General features: G+C 34.7%; 1 protein-coding gene across 6 annotated transcripts; it reads left to right on the top strand.

Annotated features, from left to right (window-relative positions):
* Positions 1-317: 317 nt before the first annotated feature.
* LOC306866358 (T-complex protein 11-like protein 1) lies at positions 318-10,675 on the top strand. Of its 6 annotated transcripts, none has more exons than XM_079411522.1 (11): positions 351-485; positions 4,241-4,394; positions 4,478-4,610; positions 4,724-4,753; positions 4,844-4,964; positions 6,015-6,235; positions 6,308-6,444; positions 6,594-6,769; positions 8,955-9,136; positions 9,218-9,390; positions 9,474-10,486. In XM_079411522.1, the coding sequence occupies exons 2-11, from the start codon at positions 4,247-4,249 to the stop codon at positions 9,689-9,691; spliced, it is 1,539 nt and encodes a 512-aa protein (XP_079267648.1). In that variant the 5' UTR covers positions 351-485; positions 4,241-4,246; the 3' UTR covers positions 9,692-10,486. The 6 variants fall into 6 exon arrangements, with proteins under 6 accessions (XP_079267652.1, XP_079267648.1, XP_079267651.1 ...); XM_079411524.1 differs by having other exon boundaries at positions 380-485; positions 4,244-4,394; XM_079411523.1 differs by lacking the exon at positions 351-485 and adding an exon at positions 2,962-2,998 and having other exon boundaries at positions 9,474-10,493.
* Positions 10,676-11,065: the final 390 nt, after the last annotated feature.

The raw sequence follows: 11,065 nt of genomic DNA, 5'->3' as shown, positions 1-11,065 counted from the left end.
AAAATTTGCTAAATATGTAGGACACATTACAGAGTATATAAGGAATATATATAAGGAAACTAAAATTAACTTTTATGTAACTAATTAGGCTATTTAAGAAATTAGAAAGTCTAGTTTTCTTTCATTTTATAAATATAACTACATATGTACATTTAATCACAACTGTGATTTTATTGCCTTTAATAGTTAAATAATCTGGAATTTAATTATTAACCATTCATACAACCCTCCCTGTCCGAAGAACATGCGCTAGGGGGCGGCTAAAGTGTAGTTGGGAAATGTAGTTCTGTGCTTCAAAACACCGCTTTGGCCTCATTGAAAATCACATATTAAAAAACTACAAAGGAGCGTTGTGAACCGTACTTCCGTAAATAAACGCATCAGGTTGAACGAAACGTTGAGGCTGCTATTTTGATTATATGCGGCGAATTGCAGCTGCATTAAAATAAACTTTAGACGGGCGGTCGGTGCTTTAACTAATCAAGGTAAGCTGTAAACGAGTCTAATGTCATTTTTAATATTTTGGCTGAACGAATGACCGGATGTTAGAGTGCAGACAGATGCAACGGAGCATCAGGCTCTCAGAGGTTTTAGTAATGAGATCAGGCTGGTTGTTTATGTCTCAGTGCATTAAACCAGGGGGCTGTTCCATAAAAGACGCTAAGAAAAGCGGGGATTAAAGTCCAAAACCTGACTTGAAATAACCTAACAAATCAATCGGGACTAAAGCGGTTCCATAAAGCACAATTCAAGTTCACGCAATCTGACTAATGCTATCCAGGTTCAGTGAGTCAGGATAATGTGACGTACACGCTTATTCTGAAGCAGCCCTTAATGTCGATCATGGATCAAATCGATCCACCATAGCAAACAGCGAATATTTGTGCTGTTTAACGCATTTGAAACATTGTGTTTTCCTCAGTGCATAACTGATACGTCACAGGTATATTTTTTACATCTGTAAATGTCAGAAAGCCATGCAAATATATCCATTTAGCTGTCAGGAGTGGGCGGGGCTTATGCGAGAGAACGAGCGCTGCGGCGCGCATGCGCGCTACACAGACGGAGCAGAATAGAATACTAGCGCAATAATTCTGAATAAAATATACATTCTGCTAAAATATTTGTTGTTGGACATTAAATGTGACACATAGAATTTTACTACATATAAGTGTATTTTTATGATAGCAGCAACTGTTAATCACTAGCTCAAATGAGTTAAATGTGTGTTCCTCTTATCAGTTAAAATGTACGCTGATTTCTATTATAAATTTACATTTTTAATTCAGTGATTTTAACTTTTGATTGTGTTTTTATGCTTTAATGCTTTAAAGAGCCATTTTAGATTGTAATGTTTTAATGTTCTAATAACCATAAAAGGTACAGCTGTCATAAATTCAGAGAGAAAGGCTGCATGGCTAGAAACTTCTGATCAACTTCTGATTTAACTATGTTAAAATGTTATTCGCCTACATATTTGGGCACAATACATTAAATACAGTTGGTTGTAGCCTATTTTTTATTTATTTGATTATTTAAGGTGTATTTTCTGTATACTTTTATTTTTGGACCGATAATAAATTAAACTGACTGTATGTGAGAGAGTCAGTGGTAATATCGACAGTGTTGGGGAGTAGTTAACTACAAGTAGCGACGCTACTAACTTAACTACATTTTTCAGTAGCTTGGCAGTAGCTCAGTTGCTTTTTAAACAGTGTAGCTTTTCCAGTAGCTAACTACTTTTTGCAGCAAGTAGCGGTGTAGCGCGAGCAAAAGCTACATTGCGTTTTGTCGAGCCTGCGCGAATCAGCGCGATGCAAGGATATTCTTCTTGTTAGATTACAAACTCATTTTTTGCCATTACCGCCACCTGTTGTTTAATCACGCATCTTGCGGCTAACGGTTCACTGACGTACAGAAGTGGGTTGACACACCCATATTATCCATGATGGAGCAAGACGTGGCGGCAGATTTGGAGGATGGAGAAACAACTAACGTTAATTACCCATGGCCTTATTTGTCCAAGTTCATGTCTCTCAAAGAAACGACAAGTAAAGGTTACACTTTTTGTAACAGTCTGAGATATTTGAGTGTTGTGTGTAATAAAACAATACTCTTTGAAATCATAATTGTATTGCATTGTTTTAAACACTAAATATTTTACTTAAAACATTCCTCAGACACTTATTCAGTTATTTATAATATACGTTGTTCAAAAAAATCAAAAGTAGTTTCAGCGGCGTAATTTTGCTTTGAAAAGTGGTGGGGACACCGCACAACTCGTTTAGCTATTTGTTTATTTAATAACCGAATTTACTTGGGGACTGAGTTCAGAGTTGGAAATGCACTTAATTTTCACTTTGTTGTACACATGCATCACATTCACAAATATGTCTATAAACGTCCGAATAAGCAAAACGTAACATTCACGTGAATGTTACGTTTCGCTTATCACAACACATCCAGGGTAGCTAATATCAATCAAAATACGCAAGATAAATATGATGAACTTACCATTTCATGGTCAGCTCAGCTGCAGCATATTCATTAATTGCACAATTGTGTGTGTGTGTGTGTGTGTGTGTGTGTGTGTGTGTATTACGATTCATTCTACTTTGAATTACTTGCATATTTTCTAATCAACATTACGTCAAGAGTCAAGACAAGCCCACAAAATGTTTCCTCATCCAATCAAATAATTTAACCAATCCTGAACTACGCAAAACCTTGTGTAAAACATGAATGAGAGTTAATTTGTGTTTAAAATGGTTAAACTACCTTTATTAATTAAATAATTATATAAATGAAACTGTTTTAACGAATCTTTTTTTATGACGTTTTTATAAAAGCTCTATTTTTTCCTCCCCCACCCCACATGTAAAGGCTAGTTAACGGTAAATGTTGCTACCTATAGCATAAATGTTAAAACATCAACAAAATGTCCAAAAGAAAGTGTGGAAGTGATATAAGAAGCTTTTTAGTGAAGCAGCCACGCACAGTAAGTTACTTTGCTTAACACGAAAACATATTATATTTAACTTACGTGAATATAGACATACTGTCGCTAATCATGTTTTCTGGCGGCCACTGGAGCGCGCTGTGATTTAATACAAAACTGAATTAAAGGACTATGAACTAAAGACTTGTATACTTTTTGTTTTAATTGTGAAAATCCCAGTCATAACATAGAATCTTCTCAAAACTCTCAAATAAAATATTTAAACCTTGAAACAGTATCCAAACAATACGAACATCGTAAAAAGAAAGGTACAGGATCTGCAGACTAATTATAGGGAAAGGAAACTACATATCCCATGACGCATATCGCGTATCTCGCGATAGTTTCACAACGAGACTTAATATTCATCTTTGAGGACGTTGAAAAGCTTCTGATCGGCGGAAAAATGTGTTAAATGAATGAATTAGATTATGAAGAGTGTCGATTTGTAGATGGTGCTTTTCCTTTAATATATACCTTACGCAATCTATTTTTCAGTTACTTTTTAAAAGTGGTGGGGACAATATCGAGCCTGGTAAAAAGTGGTGGGGACATGTCCCACCCGTCCCACCCGTAAATTACGCCTATGAGTAGTTTCAATGTAGCTAGCTACTTTTTGATAGTAACTTGTAGTGTAGCTAACTACTTTTCCAAAAGGGTAGCTTGACTGTAGTTTAACTACTTTAACTTACGAGTAGCTTGTAGCGTGTCAAACTACAGTTTCAGAGTAGCTTCCCCAACACTGAATATCGATGCGTTCCTATTGGTCAGAGTTAGAGGAGCTCAGCTTAGCCTGACAGTTAGCCTGCTCAGGACCAGGTTAGTTTGCCAGCATAAGTTGCCGGGGTAACTGAGTTTGAACTTTTTTAAGTTTGATTTATGAAACCGAATCTACCAAAAATAAGCCTGACTAACCGAAATAAGCCTGGCTTATACTCTAATCTTGGTTTATGGAACAGCCCCCGGATCAGTGTAGATAAAATAGCGAGTTTATAGAAGTAAATATATATATATATTTGAATACGACAAATAGAGGGATGAGGCTACTAGAGAGCAATTGTTCATCGCCTTAAAAAGTACTCTAGTCTTTTCCTCCTGTTTTAAAATAAACAAAACAACTTCACATTCAGCTCGTTGTCAGAAAATGTTCAGTGTTGGCATTTTAGTGTGGAATTGGATGGAGCAACTGATGCTGTAGTCTGTGTACAGATTAGTTTAATTTCCCAGCTTCTTTGTTTTCAGTAGAAGATGCCCAAGGAATCTGATGGGTCCTCCAAGGAGGAGCAGAGCAAGACTGACAAGGATGGGATAGAAAACACTGCGGAAACATCAGAAGAGATGATTCGGAAGAGGATCAGAAGAAATACTCCCAGTCCTCACAGACTTACCCCCCAGTGTAAGGAGAGAAATGATTATTTTACAGAAATATATGGCAGTTTTAACTCTAACAGTGTTAACATTGCATTCCAACACTTACAGCCAGTCCACCTAGGTTTGTGTCAGTGGAAGAGTTAATGGAGACAGCCAAAGGAGTCACTAATATGGCACTGGCCCATGAGATAGTAATGAACAGTGCTTTTCAAGTCAAGCCTTATGAGCCAGAAGAGAAAAGGTAATAGACTCTATAAATGTTATCACGAGACTGTCATAATGTTCTCAGTGGGTTAAATATATATTTGAAATGTTAATATGTTCATTTAAAACTCTGATTATATTGTATTGCAGTGCAGTGATTCTGAAGGGATACATATTGTGGTCAAATATTCACTTTTTTGCTCTACGTTTTAAATGGTTTGATTTGAGAAAGTTTAGTAAAGTTTCAACATATCTTTCCTGTGTACTCAGTTTGGAGAAACGGGTCAAAGAAATAATGCACAAAGCATTCTGGGATTGCCTTGGGTCACAGCTGAATGAGGACCCACCATCGTATAGCCATGCTTTCACACTGGTTGGTGAAATTAAAGAGGTAAAGAAAATCTACTCATTATCATATTATGATGTTGTATATTATAATGAAATTTGTAATTGGTAAAATATAATCAGACACATACTTATATATTTTTATAGAATTAAAATGACATTAAAACAAAATGATATTAATATTAATACACTACCAGTAAAAAGTTTTTGAACAGTAAGATTTTGAATGGCTGCATTTTTTTTTATCCAAAATACAGCAAAGCAGTATTATTGTGAAATATTTTTATTATTTAAAATAAATGCAGTCATCAGTGCCACATGATCCTTCAGAAATCATTCTAATATGCTGATTTGCTGTTCAAAAAATATTTATTATTATTATTATTATTATCAGCAATATTTAAAACAGTTGATCACATTTTTTTTTTTGGATTCTTTGATGAATATATAGATCCAAAGATCAGCATCTTAAAAAGCTTTTATTTCAGAAATTGATCAAAAGCGATGATAAAGACATTAATAATATTACAAAAGATTTCTATTTCAGATAAAGGCTGTTCTAACTTTCTATTCATCAAAGAAACCTGAAAAAATTATACCCTGTTTTCAGCATAATAATAATAATAATAATAATAAATGATTTATTTTTTTGCAGCAAATCAGAATATTAGAATGATTTCTGAAGGATCATTTGAAAATTCAGCTTTGAAATCACAGGAATAAACTACGTTTTAAAATATTCAAATAGAAAGCGGTTATTTTAAATAGTTCAAATATTTTACAATATTACGGCTTTTGCTGTGTATTGAATCAAATAAATGCACGCTTGGTGAGCAGAAGAGAATTCTTTAAAACAACATTCAAAATCTTACTGTTCAAAAACTTTTGACTGCTAGTGTAATTATATATATATATATATATATATATATATATATATATATATATATATATATATATATATATATATATATATAATTATATATATCTTGATTAAATATATAAAAATTATGTACTTAACATATCTGCATCTTAACATTTCACATAACTAAAAATGTTTGAAGGTGTTCATTAGTTCCCTGTCCCCCTGTGCTTCCAGACCCTGCTGTCTTTTCTATTGCCAGGACAGAGCCGACTGAGAGGGCAAATTGAAGAGGCTCTGGACCTCTCATTGATCCAGCAGCAGGCTGAGAACGGAGCTCTAGACATCAGTAAGGTAGCTCAGTTCATAATTGACATGATGGGCACCTTTTGCGCACCCTGCCGTGATGAAGACATCAAACAGCTGCGTGAAATCACTGACATTGTGCCTCTTTTTAAGTAAGTCACTTTAACAGATCAAGGTGAAGTTCACATGACTCCAACTCCCAATAAAATCATGTTTCTTTGCAGGTCTATATTTGCAGTGCTGGACAAAATGAAGATTGACATGGCCAACTTTGCTGTGAGCAGCCTGCGACCTCACCTCTTACAGCAGTCGGTGGAATATGAGCAGAAGAAATTTCAGGAGTTCCAAGAGAAACAACCCAGTAAGAAAAATCAGTTACTTGGATAGTTATAACAAAATTATACAAAATCAATGAGTGTTATGTTATGCAGGGATAACATTGGATTAAAAACTTCTTGCACTTTAGTAAATGCTTATCTCTTTAATTGAGTTATGTATTCATGTTTGCAGATGCTTTGGATTTCACAAAGAAATGGCTTCAGGACACAGCAGATTATGTAACCGGTGGAGGAACTGAGGGTGGAGCAACATGCACACCAAATTCTGCTCAACTTCCTCTAACTATACACAATCATGCCTATTTACGCCTGTTAAAATCGGACTGTGATACTGAGTCTTTTCCGGAGGTAATATATTATTAGTGATTGGCAGCCATAATCACCCTGTAGCCCAAGACTGGTCGCCCACTGAAGCTAAGCAGGGTGGAATCTGGTCAGTACCTGGATGGGAGACCTCCTGGAAAAACTAGGTTGCTGCTGGAAGAGGTGCTAGGGAGGCCAGCAGTGCCTTGCGAATGTATTCATACCCCTTAATTTTTTTCACAGTTTATGTTGCTGCCTTATGTTAAACTGCTTTAAATTACTTTTTCCCCCACATCAATCGACACTCCAAACACCATATTGACAAAGCAAAAACAGAATTGTCACAATTTCGTAAATTTATTACAAATAAAAAAACTCAAATAAGTACATTGTATAAATATTCATACCCTTATCTAAATATTTGGCTGAAGTACCTTTACAGCCTCAAGTCAATGAGCAGAGCTGGTTCCCTTCAAACATGATGCTTAGAATTGAGGTTCATCAGACCAGAGAATCTTCCCCAGATGTGTGGCTTGACGCAAACCTGTTTCTGAGCTCTACAGACTGTTCTTTTGACTCCAGGGCTTGGTTTTTGCTCTGATATGCATTATCAGCTGTTGGACCTTTTATTAAGATGTGTGTGCCTTTCCAAATCATACCCATTCAATTGAATTTGCCACATGTTACCTTCACTCAAAGTCTAGTAACACCTACAAGCAATATGAATGCTCCCGAGTTAATTCCAACTGTCCAAGATAAGGGTATGAGTACTTATGCAATGGAATCATTTAAGATTTTTTTATTTTTAATAAATTTTAAAAGATGTTAAAAACCTTTTTTTTTTTTTTTTTCCGCTTTACCATTATAGTGTATGGAGTGTAGATTGATGTGGAAAAAAGACATTTAAAGCAGTTTAACATAAGGCAGCATCATAAAACGTGAAACAAATTAAGGGGTATGAATACTTTCGCAAGGCACTGTACTTACACACTATACTGACAACAAGCATCGTCCTTTGGATGAGACGTTAAACTGAGGTCCTGACTCTCTGTGGTCATTAAAAATCCCAGGATGTCTTTCGAAAAGAGTAGAGGTGTAACCTCGGCATCCTGGCCAAATTTGCCCATTGGCCTCTGACCATCATGGCCTCCTAACAATCCCCATATCTGCTGATAATGCCCCCCGCACAATTATGGCGCTTTGAGTGCCTAGAAAAGCGTTATATAAATGTAATGAATTATTATTATTATTATAAGTGATGTTTAGATCTATTCATTTATTTAAAAAAATTATTATAAATGCAATTCATGCATAATATACCTCTTGTTTCTAATGTTCTGATATCACAATGAAGAATTTGAACAATTAATGATATTTGTGACCCTGGACCCCAAAACCAGTTTTAAGTCGCACGGGTATATTTGTAGCAACAGCCAACAAAACATTTTTAAATAAACAGTGGTTTACTGAACAAGTTGCTCTTTCTTTAATGCATTCAGTTATAGTTCACTGCATAAATCATCAAAAAAAAAAAGAACATTATAGAAGTGAGAGAGAAACATGATTGTGTTTTAAGTGTAGGAATCCTGATTGAGAGATGATGTAACCTCCTAGAAGTGATGTCATTTGAACTTGTACTTTTTTTTACAAGGGTTTTTTGATGAGGATAACAAGATTGACATGAAATAAGGGGACACCAATAAAAAGATTAATATTTTATAGAAAAATATTCGTACTTGTGCCAAAAACATTGCTTAACAATGAGACTATATTTTAAACAATATGTAAATATACTTTTTTAGATCATTTTGGCTTCATTTTGCAAAAAGAAAAATCTGAAAGGCCAAAAAACGTACCCTTGTCAGCATAAATGCTATTTAAATTATTTAAAATAATCTTTAACTTTTTTTATGTAATATTGATGAAAGAATACATAGTATTATGTTTTTAAATTGCAAATTTATTAGTTGTTATATTACATCTATTTTTGATTAATTCTTAGGGACGCAAAAGGCACCGATTTTGTGGAATGACCCATATAATATAATATATATATATATATAGACATACATACACACACACTCAAATATATTCAAAGTGTAAGAAAAATTACAGGAAGGAAAACTCATATGTGTTTTATACTCTCTTTTTTTCCTTATTTCTTTTGTCATTGATCCAAAAACTATTATTTGACCTTTTCCTCTGTTTTCTCCCTCCTGTTATCAAACAGAGTCTTCTCATGGATCAGGGCAGATTTCTGGAGATGCAACAGGAGCTGGAGCAACTGGCACTGGTGGCCTCGGTCCTGCTCATAGTCTATAACAGTGCCGGCGAGGCCATTTCTGGACTCCCAGGCCTCATGGAAAGTCTGAAGAAAACCATTAAGATTCTGTTAGCGGAGATGCACACTTCGTACGTTTGTAGATTACATTACATTGTGTTTCTAAAGCCTCACACTTCGGTAGATAAAACCATTGTACTTTTCTATTATAGGTCCTTTAAAGCAGATGAAACCTTTGCTGCGGTTGCAGAGAAATTGTGTGTGGAGCTCAGAGGATGCTTGTCTCAGCATGGCTTTTCCCCATTTTCCTCTGACAGAGAGAACATGTTGAAAGGCCAAATTGTAGCTGTGAAGTCTGCGGACAACCCCATACGCAAGGTCATTGGTAAGCGTGTTGGAACCCAAAAAGCAATTGGGTTTTATTTAGAAGTGAAGAACTCTAACCTAAAACTCTAATTTCCCTATCAGACTCCCGAATCCAGATGTACCTTCTTGGCTTCCTGGAGTCAAGCACCCACCGGTGCGCCCCGGCTCTCCCCGCAGGTCTGACTCCCATCAGCAAAGAGTTAGAGGAGACTGCCGTTAAGCTGGGATGTTTGGTGACCTACAACAAGCTAGTTTACGCTCCGTTCTACCACGAGATCCTCCAAGATATTCTGAAACAAGGGGAAAGTTTAGATGTGTAAACAAAACTCCTCAAATACTTAACCACTGGTGTTCCTGGCTTTCACATTCTGTAGCTATGTAGCTAAGTGTCTGTAAAATAGCTAATTAACCTCTTAAAGCTCACACGCTAGCACTAACAGATATTTAAGGGTTAATAGTCCTGACCTCCTTTCATTGCATTCTATATCAGGAAATATTTATGAATGCATCAAGATATTCGAATTTCCTAAAGCTTGGATTACTTTGATGACTGTTAGAATAGCATACTGAAATGCAATAGAGGAGAATCTTGCGAATACTGTTATTGTGTGTAACAAAATAGAAAAAGAATACTTGCATTGTACAAAATATTGACTTCCAACAACATTTTAAGTAGTTTCAAACATTTGCTGTTGTAGCCTTATCCCTTCCGTAAAGGTGTTATTGAGGTTTCCGGCTGTGAGGAAAAAGATGTACAGTACAGCACTTGACTGGTGCCTTAGTTTGTGAAGTGCCACCCATATATAAGTGCACATTTTTCTCTTTACTGCTCATTTTAACCTACAGATTACTCCCATGTTCACGGGACACTTGGAACACCAAGCATGGTCTTTTCCGAATTTTCTTGATTTTTTTTAAAACAATGTTCCTATCAACACTGAGCATGTTTTACAGAAGACAGCTTCACCTCACAAGCAACCGTATTCCCCAACTGCACATTTCTCTGTTCTGCTCTCATGAACCTCTGAGGTGTATCTTATTGATGCTGTATTACTAATGGTTATTTTAAACTGAATGTTGGCTCCCAATAAAAAATAGTTAATGGAGGTGTGTAGAAGCATTGATTTTGCATTGAGTTTTTTATGCAATTCATTTGGCATTATATTACATTATATTTAGTTTTGTTTAATCCAGTATTAATCAGCTATCAATATTAAATCAAATAAAATTTGTTAATTCTGGAAAACATAATTTTCAGATATATCAATGTACAAATTTAAATAAAAAATATGAATTGATATAATTAAAACAAATTGTAATTGCATGTTATTTGTTATGCATACAATACAGCAGTTATTGTAATAATAGATCTAAATGTTATAATTCTAAAAATATTAATATTTTATATTATATAAAATGTACTTTATATACAATAAAGGACTATATTTTATATTTTAATGTTATATATAAAATAATATATTTAGTTTGATCTACTTTCATGTTTTAAGTTATGTTTAGTAATTACTACATTGTTTTATATTTTATGAAAGATTTTTAAGTTATTGTTTACTTAAAATTAAATTTGTTTATTAATGGCTACAAGTTGCATTACTTTCAGATATCTCAATCTATTTTATTTTACAGTAAAATAAATAAAAATCTTACTGAAATGCTTTTTTATTTTGCAGTGAAAG

Source organism: Barbus barbus (assembly GCF_936440315.1).
Source record: "Barbus barbus genome assembly, chromosome: 48".
Classification (NCBI taxonomy): Eukaryota; Metazoa; Chordata; class Actinopteri; order Cypriniformes; family Cyprinidae; genus Barbus; species Barbus barbus.
Note: the sequence above shows the minus strand (reverse complement) of the source record. Positions and strands in the feature narration are given on the sequence as shown.

Excerpts from the sequence above, each read along its gene's own strand:
- LOC306866358 (XM_079411523.1), top strand. The coding sequence starts at position 4,247 with ATGCCCAAGGAATCTGATGGGTCCTCCAAGGAGGAGCAGAGCAAGACT. Across the intron at positions 4,395-4,477 it reads TCACAGACTTACCCCCCAGT|CCAGTCCACCTAGGTTTGTG; the intron begins GTAAGGAGAGAA and ends CAACACTTACAG. Across the intron at positions 4,611-4,723 it reads TATGAGCCAGAAGAGAAAAG|TGCAGTGATTCTGAAGGGAT; the intron begins GTAATAGACTCT and ends ATTGTATTGCAG.